Consider the following 27,960-nt stretch of genomic DNA (forward strand, 5'->3'; position numbering starts at 1 on the left):
ATAGCCTGACGTGGTCATACTCAGATTCTAGTCAGAATGTGAACTTCCCGACCTCGAATGTTGTGGGCGGGGCTAAGTTCCGCTGGCATCGGCTACTGAATACAGGTATTTCCACCGTAAATTGCTGCATAAAAGTGTGTCAGAATGTAGAAAATGCAGTCTTTCACGCTCAAACATTTCCTGGGGAAGGACACCCAGACCTCCCACTATGAAATGCCCCCCCCCCCCAAGGCCCATCCTGGCCCATATATATAGGTCCACACAGTACAGTATACCCACTACAATACATTAGACCAGGGTTCTTCAATTTTTTAAACCAAGGACCCCTTAACTGAAAGAGAGATGGAGCAGGGACCCCCAACTACTAATATTGTAAAAAATGAAGTTGCATATTAAACTGGACCTACAATAAAGTGCAGGGTGGCCTAATGCCTTCATACATACCTTTTTAGTGCATAGAATACTAAGCTATTAAAATAATAATTGTCAGCATGCTTTTTATAAATCATCTTTTAATGTTAAACATACATGTGGCACAGTGAATCCTTAGGATATACTGTATCTGTGGATGGCTGTCTTAGTTACTACTTAACCCATAGGCCGGTAAGCCTATCATCAATGGGAATTTATATTTGCTAATAATACAAACAAACAAAGTAAGACATTTTACTTTTTTTTTTTAAACTTTCAAATATTAACAATAATTTAGAAGCCCCCCTGCGTTGACTCTGAGGACCCCCTAAGGGTCCCAGAGCCCCTGTTGAAGATCTCTGCAATTTCTGTGAGATTTATTACGGACACAACACCTAAATGTAATTTTACAATTTTATTACCACAAAAAGTTAATTTCAGTTGTTTATAAACATGTAATGTAATTTTTTTTGTATCACTAATTTTTTTTGTTATGGGATGAAAAGCATGCCAGTAGGTGACTCTGTAGTTTTTGAAAAACCTCGTTCTTCCTTCATCAACGCATCAATCAACGCACTGTAGCTTAGCCAACTTTGACTGGTATGACCAGTATGTAAGCAAACTTTAGCTAGATGTTGTGTATTATTGCCACTGTTACACTACATTTTTGCATTCACCATCATCTCTCAATTGCCGGTTATTTGGCCAATGTTCAGGAAATGTTACATTGTTGTTGTTGTTACAACAACAGTGCCTAAAGTGTTCAGAATTTATCAATGAAAGTGGACTCGTGATAAAAGTATGAGTCAATGGGAGACACAGAGAGGGAAAAAAAGATTTAACAAGAAGCAGCAGAGCAGCTGTAACCAGTTAGTGAAGGAAGCAGGAGAGTACAGTAATTTAAACAAATGTGACATACTTTATGGCATTATAAAAACATCTCATATCTCAGTTTATTCATGTACTGTATAGCAACTCTCCACTGATTGGATGACATGAATATGGGTCATCTGTAAATGGCTTTATAGGCCTTTTTGTTTTCAAGTTTAGACTTAATGCTCTCAATGCTGAATATCATTTTCTGTTTAAGCGTTCAGAAAAGATGGGTAGAACAGAAAAAGGAAGGGTACAGATAAAAAGCACAAGTTAAAAAGACAGAATTAAATGTATTTCCTTTTTGTGTAAAAAGATGTATGCTTGGTAACTAATCAAAGTTACTTATGGCTCTTGTAGCTATACTTTAAAAATCAGGTCAATGGCCGTTGTGTAGCCTACTTGGAGAAGAAATGTCTTTAAAAGTTTTCCTCAAAGGACATAGCTTTATTTTTGGGGTAGATTTCTCAAAATATTTCTACAGAATTTACATACATGCCCGTGGTCTTTTGTTAGGGGTTTGGTTTTCTATTGCAGAGTTTACAACAACTTTCTAACTAAGTGTTTAGAGAGAATCTTGTGTATTATTCCAGTTTTCAGGTTATACCTGATATTGTTCTATGTCTTTGTCTTTAATGTCTATTAATGCCAACAGTATTAAAATACTGTAAAGTGCAAGGCTTTGTTTTTGTTTTCAAAGAAAAATAAGACAGATTTAGTTTTTTTCAAGAATGTCACTCAACAGCCAATGACTGTAATTTTTGGAGGTCACAGTGGGGAGACGACATCTGGTTAGCACATGGAACACTCAGCTGGTGTAGGAATCTTTAGGTACAATTTTAATGGGAATATTCATCATAAACAATATCTCACAATACCTATCATGAGTTTGATTCATTCATTCATAGACATATAAAGCCTTTGATACTGTAGCATATAGTCTTTCATTTGATGTGTTAGATTTCTTTGGTTTTGGCCAATACTTCAAAAGAGCAATACAAACGTTTTATAGTGACTGCTGCAATAGTAAAAATGTTGCAAGCTAGCTGATGATACATGGGGGGAGGGGTGGAACACTTATTTTTTAAGATTTGGTCTAATGTTATAGTAATTTATAGCCTACTAAAGAGGCTTAAGGGCTAACGTTACATAGCTTTTGCTTTAATATTCACATATTTATAACTATAAATGGTGCAGTTCTCGGTGTCTTTGCAATAGTTTGTGGTAAGTTACTTGTGACTTATTATCTAGCTATTCATAGTTCAATCTGTCTTTATCTTTTGTCTCTCTTAATGCCAGGGGTTTAAGGAAAAATAGGAAGCGCAAAGCCTTATTCTTGTTCGCAAAGCATTATATAACAGATTTAGTCTTTTTCTTAATTCTACAGCTAATGAGGTTAATTTTTGGAGGTCACAGATGGGAAATGATATTTGGCTCTCACATGGGTCGGTACATTCAGCAGATGTGGGCACATTGAAAAACAACTTTACAGGTAATACTCACATATTGATGTAAAAGGTCACTATATATGTCAAGTAATTAAATTAAATAAGGTTGTTTTAATTATCACTAATATGGATATACTACAGAAAGACCAAGGAGATGATGATCGATCCAAGGAGATGGAGGAAGGTGCAGCACACATCACTATACATCGGGGGGACAGAGGTAGAGAGAGTGAAAACCTTTAAATTCCTCGGAACAAACATCAGCGAGGATCTCACAACTGCCACCAGCTCCTTAAGAAAGCCCAGCAGAGACTGTACTTCCTAAGGAGGCTGAGGAAATTTGGCACGTCAACCAAAATCCTCAGCAACTTCTACAGATGTACAGTGGAGAGTGTCATGAGCAGCTCCATCACAGTGTGGTATGGAGACGGCACTGCTCGGGACAGGAAGGCTCTCCAACGTGTTATAAAAACTGCACCAACTCATCTGTGGAGCAGCCTTCCCATCACTACAGGACATGTACATCACCAGGGTCATCAGGAGGACCCACACACTCCTGAACACTGCAATATCCCCCCCACACACTCTTTCTTCCCTTCCTAAACTCCTGGACTCACACGACATACAGAGCTGTCTAGGCACAGTGCACTTTATCCATTTTCTTATCTCCATTTTTTTTTAATCTCTTTTTCAAGAGCATAAATTTATTACTTTTTTATTTGTTGTGTAAGGAAGACTAGCAAAGCAAGCTTTTCATTGCATGGTGTAAGTTGTCTTTACTGTGCATATGACAATCCATCCATCCATCTTCATCCGCTTATCTGGGGTCGGGTCGCGGGGGTAGCAGCTCCAGCAGGGGACCCCAAACTTCCCTTTCCCAAGCCACATTAACCAGCTCCGACTGGGGGGCGTTCCCAGGCCAGGTTAGAGATATAATCCCTCCACCTAGTCCTGGGTCTCCCCCGAGGCCTCCTCCCAGCTGGACGTGCCTGGAACACCTCCCTAGGGAGGCGCCCAGGGGGCATCCTTACCAGATGCCCGAACCACCTCAACTGGCTCCTTTCGACGCAAAGGAGCAGCGGCTCTACTCCGAGCTCCTCACGGATAACTGAGCTTCTCACCCTATCTCTAAGGGAGACGCCAGCTACCCTCCTGAGGAAACCCATTTCATATGACAATGAACCTCTTAAATCTTGAACTTGCTTGACACTAGCTACAATAATGTAATATTATGGTCAGGCAAATACCTTGATGCCTTCCTTTTAATTGGAGGTGACTTTAACATTGCTCTTGATAATGTAATTGACAGATGGCCATCAAGGCAAAATAACAATGTATGTGCTTGTTTAAAACTTTTAATGCAAAGATTTGATTTGATGGATATTTGGAGAGAATTGTACCCCAATGATAGAGTATACACTTTGTCTAATAATACAAGATCCTTTCAATCCAGAATTGATTATTGGCTGGTTTCCAAAAAACGTACAGCGAATTCAACAGCACACATTTGGCTACTTTACAGATCACAAAGCTATTCATAGTCATATCTCTCTGTTCCCCTCCTCTTGTCGTGTCCATACTTCATACTGGAAGTTAAATAGTTCCGTTTTACAACATGAAGCTGTAAAAAGCTGAATTAAAGAAAAGATTTCACCAATACTGTAATTGAAGCTAAAACTGAGAACAAATATTGTGTTAAATGGGAACTTATGAAATTTTAAATTTCAGTTCAGATCTAGCCAAGTCAAGGAGGAGAGATGAAATGAATGTAAATCTATCATAACCTCTCTTTCCCAAAAGCCGCCTGAGAGTCTTTCAATGAGAAACTCTTGATACTGAGAAAAGGCTAGAATACATTCATTGCATGGACAATATCTGTGTAAAATTTGTGTAAAATATGTAAAATTTTAATGTTGAGTTTCTTTAACCTTATTGGGGACAAAACAATCTATTGAATTCAATCCAAACATCCCTGCTAATGTCAGGAAACATTACTTTTCAATGATAAAAGGAAATAGGACTCTGACTCTCAATAGAAGTAATAACACTTCTGATATGAGCATTGTTACAAGAACGTTCCTCGAGAACCTTTCCACCCAGCCCCAATTTGAATCATCCCAACAAAAGGTTCATATGACAATTACGCTTTAATGAGAGTCAGCAAATTAGTGGATATACTTTGAAGTATTCTGGAATGTTGAGCTCGAGAAATGTCCAATCCTCTGTGATGGATAAACTCTTCATAGGTAGCTAGGTCCCCCCCTCTCATTTAGAAGTTAACAAATGAACACAACACCTTGGTCTTACCAGTCCTTAAGAAATAGGGTATTATTTCTGTGTACATGTTGATTGTTCCATAAAACATACGTGTGTGGAGAGAAATTGTGCTCACATGCTGATATACCACCACCCAGAACACTGTTTTCATATGGTGCTAGAGACTGGGTACAAACATCTACGTCACCAAATGAAATCAGTTTCTGAGTGCAGTCTTCTGATTTTATAGACAAGTGCATTGTGCTTAAACATTCAATACAAGACAAGGTGGATACAGAAAAAGACATCCTTTGATATTGTGTTATACTGTATGGACTGGTAAGCCTCCTGCTGCTAGTTGGATGCAGTGTAGATCAAATGTAGCTGTTGTTGTTTGTAGAGGGAGGCTGCCTCTCGCTGCACGATGGCCCATTGATTCTACAAACGAACAGCAGAGGGTGTGGTTACATTGAAAACCAGAGCCAAATAAAAAAAAACAGAGCCAAAACAGTGACCAAGTGGACCTCATGAAGTTCAAAGGGATGTTTTTGTAGAGACAAGCTTGGAGGAAACCCCTGCACGTCTCCTGTTACTCCACCTAAAGTGACTAAACTTAACACACACACACACACACACACACACACACACACACACACACACACACACACACACACACACACACACACATTACAGTAAAAACGCCATAACAAGTTTCAGACTGACACTACTTCTGAGATGATATTTTAACATTAATAAGGGTGTTATTAAGGAGTAGTTTGACATTTTGGAAAAAATACCATGCTTTGAATAATATGAGAAGATTGATACCACTTTCATGATTGTATGTTAAATATGACATAGCCAGCCAGCAGCTGGTTAGCTTAGTTTAGCATTAAGAATGGAAACAGCTAGCCTGGCTCTGTCTGAGGTAGCACCTCCACTGCACCAAAGCTCACTGATGAACACAATTCATACAAAATTCAAAGTGTGAAATCGACATTGTGGTTTTATGGGGGGATGTGTTCCAGTGCTTGAATTGGACCAAAAAAGGTGCCAGTATCCTAATTCAGCAGTTGTATGACATAATCACCGCATGTGTCTTTGATATATTGATACGGATGTCTTGGTAAAATATCACTTCAAATATATTTTTGTATGCATTTCATTACATACATTAAGGGCCATGTCATTTAGCTTTAGAGGTGCTGGAAGACAAGCTAGCTGTCCCTGTATCCAGTCTTTATGCTAAGCTAAGCTGCTTTTGGCTTTAGCTTAGCTTCATGTTTAACAGACAGAAATAAAAGTGGTATCGATCTTCCCCGTTAACTCTTGGAAAAAAGGTGAACAAGCATGTTTTCCAAACACTCAAGCTAGTCCTTTGATAGTAGAAGGTGCTGGAGAAAAGGGCAAACTGAGTATGAATTGATGCAGAAGCAGGGTGGACACCTAGTGCTTCCCCTCTCATGTCAGGGCATATATCATCATCTTACAAGGACAAATTGTCCATTCAGTCAGGTTAGCATATAAGGTTAAATACAAAAGGATGTAAAAGGTGTTAATTACTGCCTTAATATGAAGAAAAAAAATAGAAATGTGACAGAAAACAACAGGCATTGCAAAGAAACAGCAGCAGAAAGCGAGAAGTGGATAAAAACATGCTTTATGGTTGAATAATCAGGTCTGAGCTATAGAAATATTGTTGACATTAAATTTGCAGCATAAATGTATTAAGTCTAGCAGGTCTAATAATAATGCTATGACTCATGTTTGTTCCCAGATGGCTTCATTTGAACAGTAGCTGAAGGGGTTCATCACACCTCCTCTTCCCCTTCCTTCCTACTATGTTCATGGGCCAAATCTAAATAAATATAAAAACAACATGCAGAGACAAGAAGATACAGGATGAACCATGGCTTGATTCAAAGAGATTTGTTGCAGTACAATACTGTATTTGCCACGTCCCACTAAAACAAACCTGGATGAGTTAAGTGAAAGGAAATTAAATTCTACCCTCCTCTGGGTTTGATGGTAAATGCTCTGCATCAACAAACTGGGACGATGACTGAGCCACAGCTAAATGAGAGAGACCCCAGGAGGCATCCAGAGTTATCAATGTATCTTCCCAATATTTTTGTCTGGAGTCCACAAGTGTCCAAGAATTCAGAGTGAGTCAGTTGGATATGAAGAGCAGTTGTCAGTGGAGACTTTTGGAGGTGGAAGATATGATGTTTGTAACGTATCATTCCCTTGAGCTCTTATTGAAGGTGGTGCGTCTCTCGTTGCAGCTTCATGATCTTACTGGACTGAATGCTCCTCAGCATGCTTAAGTGAGTTCACGCCTAGGGCAAGCAGAGCAATTATCCTTCATGGCGGAAGGTATAACCCCATGAATATGTGTAATCATGTGCTCATGAGGCAGCGAGATGAGGAAGGGGAGGGGAGGAAGGAGTGAATCTAGTAGAAAGGTTCCCTATTCATCATGACTTGAACATGGATGCTTGTTGACCTAAACAAAGCAGAATTGACATTTAGGTTCCTGATGCATTAGAACAGTTTAAAGTTCAGCACGTGAGGGAAACACTAGTCTGGTGGAGATGATCTACTACCAATACTTATGTGAAATGTAGACACATATTAGCTAACATTTTGGGAAATACCCTTATTCACTTTTTTGCCGAAAATTTGATATGGCTCTCATGGCCGTTAAATATGAAGCTAAGGCCAGCAGCTTAGCTTAGCATAAAGACTGTAAACAGCTAGCCTGGCTCCGTCTGAAGCTCTCAAATTAACACATTATATCGTGTTTATTTAATCTATAAAAAAAAATTTGTTATAAAGTATTGTAGTAAAACATAAAAACGACAAGTTGTGGTTTTAGTGAACATAAGAGGTGCTTTTCGGTCTATGCTAAGCTAAGCTAACTGGCTGCTGGCTGCAGCTTCATATTGAATGAACAGTGGTATCAATTTTCTCATCAAACTCTCGATAAGAAAGCGAATAAGCAATTTTCTTAAAATCTCTAACTATTGCTTTAAGAGACGTATGAATCTACAGGACGCTGTTAGGCTTTGGACATTTGGCCACATGGAGGAAACCCATCCCCAACTGTCTTTAACTATACAACACTGAACTAAAGATTAGTCAATCCACCTTGTTGTCCACGTACAGTCTATGATGTCATCACTTAAACTGAGATGTGAGTCATGTGCCAACACAACAACTTTGCTTCCTTTACGCAAACCAATCAACCTTGTGACGGATGAGTCATAGGAAATATTTTCTGGGCTTTTCTTTTTGAAGAGGCAGCGGCACCAGTCTCCTGATCATGAAATCATGTATCTGTCTCAACACGGTGATGGTTATGTATGAAGATGAGTGCGTAAGAGAAGCAGAAACTGAATTACTTTTGTCAAAATATGGTAATAAATTATTTACATATTTGTTGTTGGCGGATGAGCAACCAGGGGATTTTAGAGACCTGCCAGACTGCCGTTAATTAATTTGGACCTTTATTGTCTTACCTGAGATCAGTGACAAGGAAGACTTCATCAAACGCAGGATTTAAATGACTGTACTGAAGCCATATATACTCTGTATCTATACACAAACACTTGCAGCAGTAGGACGGGATCCAGGTGTGGTCACCTGGCACTCACATATTCAACATTAAGATATGAGAGCAAGAAAGCAAAAATATAGACAGAAAGTGCCGTACGGACACACATATACCCAAGATAATTTAGTATAAAGGAAGGATGTCAAGCCTTGAAAATCAATCTCACAGATTTACTAAATGGCATCACATTTTTCTGAGTGCAGATTACAGAGAGAAAATGTTTCTCTGAGAAGAGACAGCAGGGCTACATCTAATACTAGATAGTAATCTAGAAGAAACCTCAATGCTGGATCTTCTTTAAAGATCACTGATTAATTTCCTACCACCATCAACACAAACATGTTCATCTTTTTTTTCTAGTAAATACTACTCAAGAAAAATACCTTTAAAGCCCAACAAGTTTTTCAAATCATGATAGAAATCAGTCATGCAACATGGCTACAGGTGACTGTAGACTGAAATAGACTGAAAGTGAAACTGCTACATCATTTTCCGTAAAACCCCATAAAATTATGCACGTTATGAAACAGTAGGAGTGTAAGTAACAACATCATCATCTTTGTCTTTATAACACAGAATAACCCAAATAAATGAGCACATACATAAGCACAGCGAGAAACACAAACACTAACCTGTTGCAAAAGATTCGTCACCTACCACACAAAGCCTTATTTTCTCCCTGGAGGCGTTTTCACACTCCCTGCTCGGTCTAAAGTGTATTATACTGAACTTGGTGCTGTAGTCCTCAGGGTTGTCTTCAGGCTGTATGAATGTGTGTTTCTATGTGACTGAGTGGCAGAAGAGTTATGAGCTGGAGATGCCAGGGAGAACACAGCCCCCTCTCCTCTCTCTCTTTTACAGTCAGCGTGAGCTGTTCATCCAACTGCTCTGCCAGAGTCATTATTGTAACTGTGAGTCACCATGGGCTCACACACACACACACACACACACACACACATACACATACACACACACACACACACACACACACACACACACACACACACACACACACACACACACACACACACACACACACACACACACACACACACACACACACACACGCACGTAGATAAACCGCCCTGTATTAATATTTTCAGTAAGGTATAATGATGTAAACAGTGAATATCTTATTGTTTTGTAAGCCTTAGAAACATAAGATAATTAACCATACAGGAAATAAAAGGTGCAGTAGCTTCTTAAGCTTACTCTCTCAAAGACACACACAAACATTACACACCCAGCATGACAAAGCATCCTCTCTCTCTCACCAACGCAAACAAGCAATTTACTCCATTGACACGCTGCATCCACATAATGCTCCAGATTTATTTCCTCCATGCTTGTTAGTAACCAGCTCTAAAATGCTGTAAAATTAGTAGCATTTTTCTTGTTTCCCCTCATTTATGATGACTAGATTAGACTTCTGACCTCATTTAAATGAGCGCAATAAATTGTGTATAAACTAAGCTGCAACTTGTATTCAATTATTAACAGAACAACACAGCTTATACAAACTCTGTAACTTCCTCCATGAGTAAAAGCAAACACACTGGGGAATTCCCCGGTCGAGGGGGGAAAGGGAAGGCTGAAATAGTATCCATATGGTGATGGCAGGTGAGAGGGCACGACTCACAGAGCAGGAATCTCACCCTGCATTCCTCTGCTGTTACGGGAAATGGAATAATTGTGCCTCTGTCAAACACCAAACACTCATACACATGCATATTAGCCCAGCTACCCATCCCCCAGACACACGTGCTTCCTTTCCCAGTATCCGTTCCTATATGGTGAGCAAGCCCACCACATGATGAGTCACTCCCTCTCCTCCTTTCATCTGTCCATCCTGAAGATGCCAAAGGAAGTGGCTATGAGGACTGAGTCACACCCCCAAACACCCCTCCTCTTTGATCCTGCTGTCAGTCATCCAGCATCTTCATCTTCATTCTACAGCGCTGTGTACCTGCTACTTGTCTCTCCTCCTCTGACCTCCCACCCTCCTCTCTTTCACTTTAATGCATACTTCCAGCTGTGTGTGAATCCACAGCCGCAGCATCGCAAGGAATGCCTCTCTACATGTCCACAGTGCCGCAGCCAGCCTCCGCCCGCTACCCAACATCCTGACCATCCTCGCCCAATCCTTCACCCGAGGTCAGCTCTGCTATAAAAACCCAAAGAGACTGAAAATATCTGTTCTTTCTTCATTCTAATGCACCTTCTTCTTCTTCTCTGTTTGTGTAACACTGCAAAAGGTAACAACCAGCAAACAACCAGCATATAGACATGAGCTATATCAACTCTGCTGAACTGTCAAAAGCTTAGTTTAACTTCACAGTCAGTTAACATGTGTACAACCAGCGGCTGGTTAGCTTAGTTTAGCTTAGCACAAAGACATTCAACAAAGGGACCAGCTCTGTCCAAAGGTAACAAAGTCCTGGTTACTGTATGTCCGTGTGCATAACAAATGCATTTTCTTGCACCTACTGTGTAAATGACCTGTGCCCTGTGGGATTGTTGGGGTAATAATACGTCACACTCTCCATCGGGTTCAGCAGGCAACAAGGCGATAAGAGAAATTCACAAAAAAACAAGCAGTGTTATGAAACAACACTACTCAAGTCGTCTGCAGGCTTCAGATGCGTCCTAGGTAACAGTCACTATAGCACCACCAAAGAAAGAACAGGATTGCATAACGACAAACTCAAAGCCTTTGAAAGTAGCTAAATGCAGCAGATATAAACTTGCATACGGTACATACAGTACTGGTGATACTGTAAAGAATCTGATGTTTGGATCTTTATGTTTCAGTACCCAAAGTAATGATTAATATAATGTACGTGCAACCCTGCAGGTTCATAGAATTGTTTTGTTGTTCCAGCAAGGCCAAATGCACACCTCCCACACCAACAGCTGAAGAGATGAAAAGTTTCCTTTCAAAGAAGCAATGTGACTTTATTTTGTAACATGTATGTGATAATAAGTTGTGATGTGATGCCAGCCAGTGTTCTTTATGTAAGAGTAATGTGAGTTATTTTGTGGGATCTTCAGTCAAAATAGACCTGAACCTCCCTTCACCAACAATACATTTTGGATGACCCTCCAAAATGATATGGAAAAAAGGGATGACCCTCCCCAACAATTTATCGATGCCTTCTATACTGGTTTGTGCTTGGCAAAGACATACAGATACTTATTGTTTTTATACAGCCATGACATATGTGACTAAACCTCTGCATTCTCATCTTACGCATCATACTCCTCTGTTATGTTATGTGTGATGGCCATTTCAGTAGATTTATTCACTAACAGTGTTGTGGAAACACAATAAGCATGGAAACTAAATGCACACTTCCTGCATTACTGCATTACTTAAATACTAAGTTACTCCTCTAGTAAACAAGTATTCACATGAAAAACAACAATAAAACATTGAGACCATTCAGCAAAGCACACTGGGTAATAACAAATTCAACACTGGTTGCTATAGACTCGTCACTAGGCTTCCTCAGTCATTGTATATTTTAGCATATAGGTAAAGCTGCCAAAGCTGAACATTATCCAAAACTCCATTTCTCAGACGAGCGTCAATTTGGGAGCTTGCATGCTACCACTCCTTCCTTCTCAAATGCCTTGAAAAGGCTGTCGTTTATATATAATATCACCGGGACTGAGAGGATATTTGAGTCGGGTATGGCTGCAGCCTGGAGACCTCCTGTCTCATGCCATCCCAGCTTGGTGCAGTCCGCAAGCTTTGACTTTTCAAAATAAAAGCTTGCGTCTGATCCGTTGTGTTTTCGTACGGTGTTTTGGATGTTTTTTAACTAAACAGTACGGCAATCATGCTAATGAATGAAATTATTTTTTCATCAGATGTCTTAGTTACAACACGATGGAGCTAGCAAAGCAGTTTTGTGTTTATATGTGCGAGCGGGATTTATTCAGTTTGGGAAATCCCACGGTCTCTAAATAGGGAGGGACCTATCTGCTAGCGATAGGGGCCGAGACTGAGAGAGCTACATGGAGCTACATGGATAAATGCACTTCATTATCTAAAGATATAGCTACCTTAGATGGCATTGCCCTGGCCTACACCACTACTGTCAGAAATCTAGGAGTTATTTTTGATCAAGACTTATCCTTTGACGCCCACTTAAAACAAACCTCAAGAACAGCCTTTTTCCATCTTCGTAACATTGCCAAAATCAGGAACATCCTATCTAAAAACGATGCTGAAAAACTAGTCCATGCATTCGTTACTTCCAGGCTGGACTACTGTAATTCCTTACTATCAGGATGCTCAAATAAGTCCCTTAGGACTCTCCAGCTGATCCAGAATGCTGCAGCACGTGTTCTGACAAGAACTAAGAAAAGAGACCATATTTCCCCTGTACTAGCTTCTCTGCATTGGCTTCCTGTAAAATCCAGGATTGAATTTAAAATCCTTCTCCTGACCTACAAAGCTCTAAATGGTCAAGCACCATCACATCTAGAAGAGCTCTTAGTACCTTATTGTCCCATTAGAGCACTGCGCTCCCAGAACTCAGAGCTACTAGTGGTTCCTAGAGTCTCTAAAAGTAGAATGGGAGCCAGAGCCTTCAACTACCAGGCTCCACTCCTGTGGAACCAGCTCCCAGTCTGGGTTCGGGGGGGGCAGACACCCGTCACCACATTTAAGAATAAACTGAAAACCCTCCTCTTTGATAAAGCTTATAGTTAGGGACGTGGCTCATAATCAGTCGCTCCGGATCTCATCTCTCCCGGCGGCCTCCCAGGATACTGCGCCATGGGACTCAGCCGCCTGCCAACGTCCATCTTCTTGCTCGACACCGGTTATCCTTGCCGGAGTCGGAACCGGTAGCGGCCGATGCGGTTCGCCGGGCTCGCCCCCCTTCAACGCCGACTGACCAGCCGTCGTCACAGAAGAGAATTGCTACCGCGCAGCGAAAGCTTCTGAGGGATGCAGTAGTCAGACGGTCCGGTGGCCTACACTGCCTGGATCGGCCAAACGACAACGTTCCTCAAATACAATCTCCCCAACCGAATGCTTATAGTTAGGGAGTGAGGAGTCGCAGCGTATGCCTAGACCGGCGGGGCAGGGTGTATAGCTACAGACACAGCACCCCAGCTTCCCTCTGCTTCTCCTCATAGTCATCAGATTTACCTATCATATAATCAATAATATAGTGAGAGTAGAGGGAGGCAGGAAGTACAGCCCGTTCCGGCAGGGGAGAGTTCAAGCCTGATCCGGCACCTCTCTTTAGCCTGCCTCTCTTAGTTATGCTATTATAATTCTAGACTGCTGGGGAATTTCCTTCCTCCCTATGACACAATGAGCTGCTCTTTCATCTCTCTTTTCATTTGTTCCTTTTATGTGCATCCTTCTCCCAGAAATGCTTGTTACTAACCTAGCTCTAGGGAGTTTACTCCCCGGAATCCTTATGTTTCTTCTTCACCCAGAATATCGCCTTGGATTAGGGTGGCACCAAGACCTGGGTCTTGGGTGCAGCTGTCGCTAGGGACCTGCTACACCCTGCTACGCTCTGCGATTCCCTGCAGTGTCCGGCTGCGTCCTGCTGTGTCCTACCGTGTCTACCCATGCTGTGCTGTCCCACATTACACCCCGTAACGCCCTGCTGTGCCCTACTATGACATGAACTACTACGACTACCATTGTAGTCACTGTTCCATTATCTTTATTGTGACTATTACTACCACTGTTCATCACACCCCCAACCTGCACTGTCAGACACCGCCTACCAAGAGTCTGGGTCTGTCCGAGGTTTCTTCCCGAAAGGGAGTTTTTCCTCACCACTGTCGCAATAGCTACCGCTAATGCTTGCTCTTGAGGGAATTATTGTAATTGTTGGGGCTTTGTAAATTATAGAGTGTGGTCTAGTCCTGCTCTATCTGTAAAGTCTCGAGATAACTCTTGTTATGATTTGATACTATAAATAAAACTGAACTGAAACTGAACTAAATATGCACCAAACAAGCCACTTTGAAATGTTGCTGTTCTCATGAATACAAAAGTTGGGTGACCCTCCCCCCTAGACTAAAAAGAATTGGGTGACCCTCCCATCAACAAAGAATAAAAAGACATGACCCTCCCCTATTTTCCTCCGGTGGTCCATTCCATAAATACCGAACGGTCCCTAACATGGGCAAACGGTGCATAATCTAATTATGTATGTGCTAATTTGCATAAATACCACAACAGATCTAAACATTGGGTATAGCCAGGTGAAAATGTCTTGTTGAATCTTGTTGACATATAAGAGACTTAATGCTAAGGTCTGAATGGAGCCCATTTAGGCTACCCATGAGCATTAATAAATAGAGGCAGGAAGAAGTACTTTAAACCAGCCATTCTCTAGTGGTGTGTACATAATTTGATTGTTTGATCCAGCCACTTTTTATTTTACCTACGTTTTGTCTTCTGCATTCTCCTTACCCTTGTCTCCTGTTCTTCCCTCAGACTCATCCCCCAGAAACGTCCCACAGACCCAGCCCCAAACCCCATCTCTGCAATAATAATTAATAAAGGCTGGTTTAAAGTACTTCTTCCCGCCTCTATGTATTAATGCTCATGGGTAGCCTAAATGGGCTCCATTCAGAACTTAACACAAGTGTTGTACTGTTATATGTCAACAAGATTCAACAAGACATTTTCACCTGGCTATACCCAATGTTTAGATCTGTTGTGGTATTTATGCAAATTACCACATACATCATTAGAATATGCACAGTTTCAAATCTGTTTTAGCTGAGAAAAATGGCAGATTTAGCTTCTGAACAATTTCTCACTGAAAGAGAAGAAAGATATCTTTTGAAACTTGTTTACAGGTCAGTAAATGAAACTGCAGGTATGCTATCCTCTGCACATTTTAAAGACAATCCAAACTCGTTGGGTGATGTGTCATAAAAATGTGTTACATTTTAACACTAAATCAACACTAGGCAAATGGATTTTCTTTGTTTTCGTAAACTCAAAGGTGGTTATTATGTATGGCCAAAACGAAGGATCATCAAGATGGAAGTGTTTAACCTCAGATTATCTGATCTGACTCGTGACCAGATAAAAGCCTTGGCTGTCTGCTTACCTTCACTCCAATGTGGGCCTAGAACAGATGATGAGCATTTTGACCAAAAGTGGTGCAAGGAAAGGTTACATGTGCGCCAATTCAGCTCAACTTCCCAACTGAACATAATTCCACCCTCAGCACTAACAGCTGAAGCAGCGAGGAGGAAGGGGAGGCCTCAGCAGCCAGACAGCAGCCAGTTACTACTGGTGACCCCAGTCCACCCAGAGCAGATCGACATACAGGCCCTGGCCAACACCCAGAATCACTTCAACTTCATGGCGTTTGAGGGGAGGAAGTTTGTGAGAGTCACCTCCTCTGTTCACTCACCTGATGGACGACAGCGTCCGAAGAAATGGAGAGTTTCTGACTACAACCTGAAGGGTCAGATGATCCTGTTTGTGATCTGCACCATCACCATGGATGTCCAAATATCCAGCAGTGAAGAGAGATGGCATTCAGAGCAGGAAGAGAGCAGGGGGACCACCTGAGCAACAGAGGAGACAGAACATGAGTATTTTAGTTATTATTAAACCTGCATTACTGCAAGTGATTGTTTTTGGGCCATTTGGGGGCAGCAGAAACACAACATTGACATGTAAATAAAGTAAATGGTAAACATGTAAGCAAACAGTCACCTATTTACACATCCAGCAGACATGGAGCAACATTAGCATTCAGTCATGTTTTTATTCATCTGATGAATGTAATTTTATTATTCTCTCTCCTTGTAGTTTTGTTGTTGCCTTCATTAACTCCTAGCGAAATATATAATTATATCAGAGCTCTTAAGAGTGAACTACAACAGTAAAGTTGAGCGTGTAAACTAAGACAATGATACTTTTCACTGCAGGTGAAAATTATCTGTGGTTTTATCACTATCAAAGACACCTTTCACAATATACATACTCAGTTCATCCATTATTAATATGAGTCTAAGAGGCTACAGCCATGCTAGCAGCTCTAGGCTGTACTTGAGCTAAATGCTAATGTCATCATGCTAACATGCCCATAATGCTATGTTTAGCAGGCACGTTTATCATCTTAGTTTTTAGCATGCTAACATTAGTTAATTAGCATTAAACACAGTACAGCTGAGGCTGATAGGAATGCCATTTGTCTTGCAGGTATTTGATCATAAACCAAAGTATTGGAAAATATATTTTTTTTACCTGATGATGGCGCTATTTAAGACATTTCACTCACAAGCTGAAATGTGGACCTAATGGTACCACTAAAAGTCATGGGATCATTAGTCTCGCATAGCCAGATCTACCTCCACAGTGCTGCAGAGGGGATCATCAAAGTCAAAGCCTAGATTTCATCCTCTGAGGAACATGAATGTCTGTAGAAAATGTCATGGCAATCCATTAAATAGTTGAGATATTTCAGTGTGGGCCATTAGTGGCAGACCAACAGACGAATATTACCATCACAAAAGACATGACACTAATATAGCTAAAACTATTGATATTGATTACTATCAGAGCAGCTTTAAGTTGCACCACTCTTGTGCATAAACACAAAAAGCCACAGAAGAACACTGGTGAGTTTGGCCGCTGCTTCCTCTGTGGCCAATGAAGGAACTTGACGCCAGGTCTGCAGTCCACAGCTTCACCTCTGTTTTACTTTCCTGGCCTTTCTTGTACAGCGAGTGGATGGGGATGTGAACTGCAAGGGAAAAACAAACACTTTGACATCTGCTTCAATAAAGTCCTTTTTGAAGTAGGGTGACCAGACGTCCCCGGTTTCGGTGACCTGTTCCCGGAAATGTCCCCGGTTTTCACTGTGACTGACAGACCCGAAAATGGAATTAAAGAAAGAAAACATTGACCAAACATATAGTCGCGCTGAGTGGCGCACCCTACACGCGCAAACTCAAGTTAGAGCAAGCGCTGCTCCGAACTCAGATGTGTTCTAGAATGTCCATATTTTACGATGCTAAAATTACTGTTTATTTACATGGAGTCTGGTGGGTTTAGCGAACGCAATTTTGCGGACTTTTTATCTTTAAAAAAAGGATCTTACTCTAACAGAAATATCGACCTCCTTAGAAATCCTTTCCATAATGTTGTCAGACACTTAGAATATTAATCTGAGCCTGTCAGCGGCAAAACGAGCACTTTTATGAACGTAAATACAAGCTGGACAAATGACGTCCATTAACTTATATTGTAGCTTGTTTCGCCGTTGCCGACTGCAGCAATCTCGTTTAATACTGGACCAATGTCAAAGGAAAATATTTCCTCAATAGTTTTAACTGTATCCGATACTCAATGAGCTGTTGCAGAAACAAGCCCAGCGTGAAGCAATAAAGCAAAAGCTGTCAGATAAATGTAGTGCAGTAAACATGACAACATTTCCCTCTGAGGTGTAGTGGAGTACTTATGAAGTAGCAGCAGGGGCGATTCTAGGATCAGACCTTTAGGGGGGCTCAGCCCCTAATGAGACCGTGACACGGATATAGTGCATGCTAAAGTGTTAATCTGCGCCATGAAATTACCAACTTCTTCACAACCGCACACCTGCTCTCCCTCTGACAGATAGAGACTCAGCCAAAGGTGTGAGTCTGGCACAACCACCTCAACCAGAATCTAAGCTTTCCAATGATATTAGTGCCAGGTTTGCGAGGAAATTAACATTGAACTTACATGAAATGTTATATTTGCATTCTGCATAAATCTCTGCACACCATTACTCTCTGTGAAATATCTCACAAACTCTTCACTCAACACATGCATCGGTACAACAAGCGGTTCCCGGGTAATCCGGTTTTGAAATTGCAAAAAAAATTACTACATGGTCTCCAGCTTTGGGCCAAAATTATAATGTATTCTCATGTAAACTATTTATGTCAGCACAGACATTTTTGCAAATTGCTTAGCCAGTGTATCCCGCCATAATGGTTATTATATTGCCAGATTCCAGACAATCCCACTTACTTGTATATATCCCACTTACAAATATGAATATATATTTATACTAGTATAATTCCTAGTGACATTAATGCAAATGTATGAAGAAAAAACTATCCCACCTGTGTGTGCATGCTTAAAATTCTGAAGTGCAAAATAGTTCAGGCTACAGCACAAATACAGTATTTACATCCATAGATAAGAATGATCAAGTCTTACCTCTGAATTTCTTTTCAAATGAATTAGATTTGCAAAATTTAAGCTTTGACAAACCTAATTCAGTTAATGCGATGTCAAAGCAACATAATGAGTCGACTTAATGCAGTAAGACTGAAAATAATGTTAAACCTTTAAACTTTTGACACACAGACACATGCAACTTTACCTCCAAAATGTCAAAAGTTTAACTAATAGAACCAGCCTTGTTTTTAGCTTGACACCCATTCAATACTCAGTTCATTCAGCAAGTTTCCATGGCTGTAGAACTTTCCCAACCTACACAAAGTGCATGTAATTCTTTGATTTAATCTCTTGCATGTAAATTGCCAAAATTGGAGTTTTTACCTAACATCTCTCTCTGGATGTCTGCCACCACACAAAGCCACACATACATGCAAACGCTCACTTCCTCTTCATATCGACCAGGACATGGTGTTCCTAAAATTAGATGAGACAAACACTCACATGTTAACAGACACATCATTTCTCGATTTAGCTGCAATGTAACTAACCACACTTTAAAAAGTACTTCACTTAAGTATAATTTGTACTTTGTACTTTACTTTTTGTATTTACATTTTATGCTGTTTTACACTCATTTATCTGACTTATAACACATGTGATCACTTAAGCTTACTTAAAGATTAAACTTTCTAAAAAATATATAGACGTGTTATTATGCATAAATAAGAATTATCCAATAATATAACACTTACAAGGGGCCATTCTTTACATTTACATTACATGTCATTTAGCTGACGCTTTTATCCAAAGCGACCTACAATTGCTATATATATGTCAGAGGTCGCACGCCTCTGGAGCAACTAGGGGTTAAGTGTCTTGCTCAAGGACACATGGTTGATGTATCGCAGTGGGATTCAAACCCTGGTCTCACACACCAAAGGCATGTGTCATATCCATTGTGCCATCACCCCCCCATAATGTATACTTTATTAATCCCGCAAGGGGAAATTACAATGTTTTCACTCCCTTGTTATTACACAGTATATATACACACACATTACACACAGGCCTGAATTACACACACATGCGCCCCGAGCAGGTGAACTGGCACCTCTCCAGCTACCAGTCCACCACCATACTTTGGTCCGTATGGGGACTTGAGCCAGCGACCCTCCGGGTCCCAACCCAACTCCCTAATGAGTACTACTGCCACCCCACCCCATTCTGTACAATAATCACTTTGTAATGGAATGTTTTGTAGTGTGGAATTGCTGCGTCCACATACTGTGAATACTAATGTGAATATAAACAACATTTTGTACCACTGCTGCCAAGACTCTTATTTACAGGCAAAATAGAAGTCACTGAACTCAACCATCTGTTTGAAGAATGGTGAAAAAAATCTTACAACAGGGAATGGCATCTTTCCTTTAATCATGGACAGATGAGGAAGGTAAAGTTAAGAGAAGTAGCCTGTAGTTGCAGGTGGAGGGACCTCTACTGGTGACTTTGTTGTTATCAGAGGGTCCTGTCTAATGTTGAGCTCCTGCAGCATTTGATACTGAGGAATAAGACAAATTTACTCCTACTTACAGCAAAGTGTAAGAGTACATTTAAGATAAACTCTTAAAGTGACTAATCACATGAATGTTCAGAGCAGGAAGAGCCAATCAGACAGTGTTCCAGTTCCATACTATTAATTATATACAGTATACTACTAATTGTCTTAGTATATTAAGTTTTGCAGTTTGTACAAAACAATTCAACATACGTACCCGTTTCATACCAACAGGACATCATAAATGTACCTCTCTGTACTACATCACTTTGGTTTTACAAAGCAGGAGGACTGTCCCAAAACATTATTATAATATTTCTCAAGTATTCCTGCAAGTAGAGGTTTTCAGTGACTTTGTCATGATTTATAGCATGTGGCATCACTATTTGTCATGGGTATTATACATTATACTGCTGAACTATCACTACATGTCATTTTTTTGCAATCAGTAACAAAGATGTTAAGTTGTATTTTTAACCACCGATTAATACAAATAAAAAAAAAGTACTAAATAATTTTACTTAATCTACATCTACCAGAGGGCAGCAACCACCTATCAATATTTTCTCAAACTGCAAAATATAAAAGCCATTATGTGATTTCACAACAAATTTATTGAGGTTTAATTAAATGTTTTTGCATGCACCAGAAATAACCCCTGAAATAATGTATATACAGTATAATAACCTCAAACATGTACAGGTCTTTGTTACTTCACACTCTGCACACTGCACACATACATAATGATTTACCAGGATGTCCTGCAGTATATAGATCTCATACAAATACCTTACTTGGTTTCACAAGTTTAACCTTTCTGTTCCTTTGTTGTGTTTTCATCTCATTTACAAAGACAAGAACTTGATTTTTCCATCAGTTATTGTGGCACAATTGGTTTCAAAATGAACTCAAGAACCAGAGAGGTTGCAAACATGACATTACCAGTATGAGACCAGACTACTGGCCTGGGTACAGTATCTGCTACTTCTTCCAGATACATGTAAAGGCTGGAGTTGATTCTCCTGTGACTGTTTCCTGTAACTTGTCTCTTTGTTGAATTCTGTCCATCAACTTGTCTTTGCTGTAGCAGTAAAGCTTTAAGATGTTGTCATCCTCATCAAGTGGTCCACATTAACCTCTAGTGCTCAATTTATTCTGTAGACGAAGAAGAGAAGTGGCTTAAAATGTTACCAACAATAAATCACAATTAGTGACAGAGATAACTAAGACAAATAATTCTAGATGTTCAAAAGAAGAAATCCGTTTTATATATTGGATATATATTATACCTTCTTGGCGTTGTCCACACACTGCATGTAGGCCGAGGCGATACTTGAGCAGGACAGAGTCTTTCCTGTGTTCTCCTTGTAGCATTTTAAAATCTGACTCTGCAAGTCACCACACACCGGCTGGATATTGAAACGCCTGCGAGAGACATGCAAATATCCAACATGTTGGTTTGGTAGTTCATACCATATTTGTGAAACATGAGCCTATTATCTTATTTATAAACATCTCTCTATAATGAATGTCAAGTCCTTTTGTCCTTGTACCATGCGTCAGAGCAACCTTACTAACTTAACCTCATAATGTGCATTAGTGAATGTAAAAGGTTCTGTTTGTGCATGTTTGCCTGTGTGTAATGTAACAACGCAGTGTAAACATGTAATTTCCCCTTGGGGATCATTTAAAAAAAAAAAAAAGTATGTCTTCTTCATCTTCATAAACCGTAAAAGAGTTGTATATCATTGAGACTAGATTATTAAGAAAGGCACATCTGCGTATAATTTTTGGATTTAAACAAAAGCAGTGAATCCAAACTTACGCAAAGCGGATGTGAGTCTCTTCCTTGCCCTTGTGGAAGCTCTCAGCAGTCACTTTGTAAAACTCGGTGCACTGTTGAAAAGGTAAAATCACCACAAGTTACCATCAAGGTAAAATATGTCTAGCTTTTTCACTGAAACTATGAGTTGCAGATTCAGGTGATGGTTCTCCTTAGCTTTATTACTACGAGCAACCCCTTTTATTATATATATATATATATATATATATATATATTTATTTATTTATTTGTTTTTTAATTATTTGTTTTTAAAGATAATGTTTTGGGCTTTTCCGCCTTTCATTTTTGACCGGACAGCTAGGTGAGAAAGGGGAGAGAGAGGGGGAAGACATGCAGGAAATCGTCACAGGTCGGATTTAAACCCTGGACCTCTGCGTCGAGGCATAAACTTCTCAGTATATGTGCGCCTGCTCTACCACTGAGGCAACCCGGCCACTTATATTGCTTTTTGAGTCATACATATTGAATGTCATCAAGAGAAACCTAGGGGCTTTAATGTAAGTTAAACCTAAATGAGATGCAGAGATGAGGAATACTCCAAGTGTTGCTCACCTTAGCTTCAAGTTTTGCGATATGTTCCTTGTAGAGAGCGTCTCGTTTCATCAACTCGTTCGCTCTCTCCTCCAGCTGATGAGCCTGTGTGAGTTTAAAAGGTTTATAATGACATCATCACGCCTCTGTTACATTTATTGTTTCATATTTTGTAGACCGTAATACCCAGAACTTCTTCGTCTCATCATCACAAGAAAAAAAGAGCAGTGAAACACGGCTGTTGTTTTAGGTGCGATTAGAGCAGAAGGAAAGTGAAGAAGTGAGTCATGCACGTATAAATTATCTCCCGTCTTACCTTCAGCTCCATCCGCTGAAACAACACAAGGGAAGCAAGAAAGACAAAGAGGCACAATAAGAGGAAAGGTTTTCACATGTACAAGAGAGATCCTTACACATGTACAGATCATGCTTTTCTTGTGCTTACATAAAGCTGCACCATGAGCCTTTCGTCGTCAGTCTTCATTCGCTCCTTCATGATGGAGTCAGTCAGGTTCTCCACGTACGCCGCCTTCTCCCCCTCCAGCGTCTTTTTCACCTGCTCCTCCACCTGAGCCTGAGCGGCTGCTTGGGCCTCTGCTTGAGCCTGAGCTCTCATCTCCTTCAGCCTTCACACAGATCACATGTTATAACTTTTTCTACTGGGATGAATGATTATTCGATTAGTTGATAGACAGAAATGTAATCAATCGCAATTTTGATTACTTTCAAAAGTAATTCCTGCTTTAGTAGTTTGTCTTATATCACTGTAAACTAAATGGGTTTTGGACTGTTGGTCAACATCATCTGGGAAATAAAATTAGCATTTTTCACAGTTTTCTGACATTTCATATGCAAAACGATTAATCACTCAATCAATCAATTGACAAAAGTATTTGGCTGGTTAACTGATTCTGCAAATAAGTTGCAGCCCTACAGTTTTATCATTTTCATCTCATACTTTATATTTCTATGTTTATAATTTGTAACATTTATCAATAGCTTGTAATTTTAATACTGCATCTGATGCTTGCACCCACAATTGTACTACATTCATATTTGTGTATTTTACTATGTATTAGGGATGCACCTAATGATAATCTTTCCTAATGATTAATCTGATTATTTTCTTGTAATAATAATATTAATTATAATAATCAATAATTAAATACTATAAAATGTAAGACAATTGTGAAAATGTCCATTATTACCTTTCCAGAGCTTTTAAATGTCCTGTTTTATTCAACCAAAAGATATTCAATTCACCACCACAGAGGACAAGGAAAATCAGCAAATACCCACATTTGAGAAGTCTGAACCAGTGAATTTTTCAAAACACTTTTAAATGATTAATCAATCAGCTTTACTATGTATATCAAGCATCTTACTTTATTATCTACAGTTCATCTGTATTTATTGTATCTCATCAGACAAAGACAGGACACAAACATCTTCCCACACACATAATGAGATGAGACAGAAACTCAGTAAAACATTGACAGTAATGTGTCCTTACTGTCGCTGCAGCTCCTGCCTCTTCTGATTGATCTCCTCCTCCAGACTCATCTGCATTTCCTCTTTGATCTTCTGCCTCAACTCTTCCTCCACCACTTCAGGAGGAACAGGCGGGGCTGTAAACATATTTAATTTGTGAGGGAAAAAAGCACAAGAACTTTAGTTTATTTATCATGGTGATCAGCTCACCTGCTGCAGGTGGGGGCACTGAGGCGACAGCAAGCACTTCGTCCTCAACAACAGGGTGCAGAGACAGGGTTATGGCGGGCTCCTCAGCAGGGGGAGTTGGAGCAGGTAGAGGTGGTGCCAGAGGCTCTAAGACGGGTTCACATACAGGTGCATCAGTGGGTCTGATGGCCAGCTCTACACAGTGACAGGACAGCGAGGGCTCTTCAAAAGTGAGCTCTGGAGGGGGAGGGGGTGCTTCCACCGGCTCTGGTGGAGGAGAGGGTGCTGCCACCGGCTCTGGTGGGGGAGAGGGTGCCGCCACCGGCTCTGGTGGGGGAGAGGGTGCCGCCACCGGCTCTGGTGGGGGAGAGGGTGCCGCCACCGGCTCTGGAGGGGGAGAGGGTGCCGCCACCGGCTCTGGAGGGGGAGAGGGTGCCGCCACCGGCTCTGGAGGGGGAGAGGGTGCCGCCACCGGCTCTGGAGGGGGAGAGGGTGCCGCCACCGGCTCTGGAGGGGGAGAGGGTGCCGCCACCGGCTCTGGAGGGGGAGAGGGTGCCGCCACCGTCTCTGGTGGGGGAGAGGGCGCCGCCACCGGCTCTGGAGAGGGTGCCGCCACCGGCTCTGGAGGGGAAAGGGTGCCGCCACCGGCTCTGGAGGGGGAAAGGGTGCCGCCACCGGCTCTGGAGGGGGAGAGGGCGCTGCCACCGGCTCTGGAGAAGGTGGAGGTGGGAGCAGTTCACATGGAGGCGGTGGATTGACAGCTAGAGCCACGACTGGAGGCACTTCTTTTTCAACTGCAGCAGGTGGGACTGCAGGCTCAACAAGAGTCGTCTCCACTTTGGGAGGTAAAACTACAGCTTCAACTGGTGTAAAATCAACAGTGGCCGGAGGTTGAATGGTTTCCACTGGTGGTGCAGACAAGACAACCACTTCAAGAGGTTCAACAGAGGGAGCTACAGCAGCAGGCTCAATAGTAGTTGGAGGTGTTTCAGACGGCAGAGGTGAAGCTAAAGGTTCAGGTGATGCTACAGCTGATTCTACAGGTGGAGCTAGGACAACAGGTTTAAAGATGGTTTCTGACGGGGTTTCTGGTTCTATATGGGGTGGGATAAAGGATTCAACAGGAGGTAGAATTACTGGATCCACTACAGCAGGTGGAGGAGGAGGAGATTCAAGCTCCACAGGTGCTTGTGGAGGAGGTGGAGATGGAGGTGTAGGGGTTGAGACAACAGTGTCGGTCAGAGGTGGAGTTTTTGGCGGGGCCTCAGGCTCCACAGAAGTAGGAGGCAGGGAGTGAACCTTTACAGCAGGAGGAGGTTCCACTGATGGAGGTGTGGCTGGGGCTTCTTGGGGAGGAGGAGGTGGTGGAGCGGGGTGTGAGATTACAAGGGCAGGTACAGGTGGAGATTTGCTCTCTACAGGTGGAGGCAGGGAGTGAAACTTTACAGGAGGAGGAGGAACGAGTTTTACAGGAGGAACAGGTTCCACTAATGGAGGTGGTGTCAGAAGAGGTATCAAGTGTTGGACAGAGGGGGGGGGGACTGGAATGGGTGTTTGGGTTTCATGTGTTTGTGGAGGACGACGTCCATTCTGAGAGAGCTGAGGATCGACGACCTTTGAAGACTGTTTCATCCGATGGATGACTTTATCTGACAGCTGAAGAGACACAAGCAAAATATCTTTAAAGTGTGTCCCGTCTCTGTTCATTTTGGTTCTTCCGTTTTTTGGGGCAGTAATGGGTCGTGAAGCCCTGCTTTTGCAGCTTCTTTTTGCCCAGTTTAGTTGTTTTTTTTTTAAGTTAGGTAGTAAGTTCTGGTGTCTTCCTTTCCTTTGTTTCTTTTTATGTTTATTTATTATTATTATTATTCATAATTTTGGCTATCCCTTTTTATATATATATATATATATATATATATATATATATATATATATATATATATATATGATTTGCTGCCAGAGCACTCAAAAAAGGGCTTGGTACAGAAAAAAAGAGGAATTTCAACAAGCAATTTGGTCCACTTGTAGCTTGCTTGTAGGTTTTGGCCTGTTAACAATTAAGCTAAATAAAAAGGATGAATATTTATTTTTAGACCAGCAGCATTTTGCACAGTGATCCTGCAATTTACTAGCAGGTAATTGGTATTTTTTTATTTCACTTGTACTTCATCCTTGTACTGTCTTGTGTTTGGAATCTGGCTTCTCTGATTAGACATTACAAAATACAGCTATTGGACACATGGAAATGTAGTCAAAGGGTTGAAAGGTTAAATGTAGTAACATTGTATGGCCCCTTTGACATCAAAATCAGAAAATCTTTTTTCACCATGACTTCAATTATTTCATGATGCCTACCTGACAAGCTTTCCCCCTGATCTAGTATTACTTATTGTGTGATCCATTCCCTCAACCTTTGAGCCAATGTGGACGAGAAGCCATTAAAAGTGCTCAAAACAGAGACTGGAACATCTACAGCTCCATCTGCTGAGGAAGGTCATGTTATATGATCGAAAGCTCCTGAACGGCTGGTACTAATGAACTGTATCATAATTTCAAATATGTTGCTCAATATACTACCTCACATCATTATTATTATCATCATTATTATTATTATTATTATTAGTAGTAGTATTATTAAGGCCTATATAAAACTTGTTGGTAAAAGGACAACCCATGTTTTGGCTGCTTGTATAAAACTGTCTTGATGTTGCATGAGGTCACCGATAGTGGTCGATAAACAAAAGGTCGCAGGTTGATAATTCCCTAAAAATAACTGGATGGTTGTTTTAAAAAGTTCATTCACAGACTTAAAGCTGGTTTAATTTTATTTTAGGCCTGCGATAATATTGTTTTTGTTACGGTAAGGATTTAGAAAAAAACAACTTAATTGCAGTTGTATTCATATGATATAGCCTAATTTATTATTTAAGCAGATGTAAAAAAGTATGATTGTTTTTTCGTGTAGTACCCCTGACAACCGACCATGTTCTTTCTATATTTAGCACCAACAGCGGAGCAGTCTGTAAAGAAAACAAACATGGGGGCGAGACCACTATTTACGGATTACGTAGGCTAGTTATATGATATCACAGAATCAGAGAAAGATCATCCCGGATTGCAAATGACAAAGTAACACTCATGCACTCTGCAGCGACGGTCTATCTATTGAAACAGTCTGCACTAATAGTTTTGTTTGAATACTTTCTCCCACTTCAAATCCATGCATTATTCTCCCTGAGCATTCACTCACCCGAATGCCCTTCACAAAAGTAATTCCTCCGCCTTCACCATCCTCACGAGAGAGGTGACTCGGGCTGTTTCCCCCCATCCACACACACCTGCCGCAGCTACACACGCTATCAGGACTGTGCGTTTACTGAAAATAGTTAATCCACAACGTGGATCTCAGTGAAATCAACTCGGCTGCAACAATCTGCCCTTCCCACCGCCAACAACAACAGCTGCTGCTATTGGATGCAGCTGAACAACTCCTCTCTTGATTGGTCGGCTCACTTTAAAGCCAATGAACTGTAAAGGAACATTTTGTCCCAGATATAGCGTTTATTA

General features: G+C 40.9%; 1 protein-coding gene and 1 long non-coding RNA gene across 2 annotated transcripts; both read right to left on the bottom strand.

The window, feature by feature from the left end:
• Nucleotides 1-4,860: 4,860 nt before the first annotated feature.
• Nucleotides 4,861-9,533, bottom strand: LOC144522338 (uncharacterized). Its single transcript, XR_013502395.1, has 2 exons — nt 9,237-9,533; nt 4,861-7,494 (listed from the first exon to the last, which is right to left on the bottom strand). It is a non-coding gene; the product is annotated as an uncharacterized LOC144522338 (long non-coding RNA).
• An 11,545-nt stretch (nt 9,534-21,078) lies between these two features.
• LOC144522340 (uncharacterized) lies at nt 21,079-27,850 on the bottom strand. Its single transcript, XM_078257341.1, is given in 10 exon segments — nt 21,079-21,497; nt 21,632-21,767; nt 22,168-22,238; nt 22,738-22,821; nt 23,033-23,047; nt 23,162-23,342; nt 24,230-24,344; nt 24,418-24,994; nt 24,997-26,052; nt 27,644-27,850. Coding segments are annotated over 10 exon segments (2,337 nt in total). The 5' UTR covers nt 27,722-27,850; the 3' UTR covers nt 21,079-21,473.
• Nucleotides 27,851-27,960: the final 110 nt, after the last annotated feature.

Source organism: Sander vitreus, chromosome 8 (genome assembly GCF_031162955.1).
Source record: "Sander vitreus isolate 19-12246 chromosome 8, sanVit1, whole genome shotgun sequence".
In the NCBI taxonomy this organism is placed as follows: domain Eukaryota; kingdom Metazoa; phylum Chordata; class Actinopteri; order Perciformes; family Percidae; genus Sander; species Sander vitreus.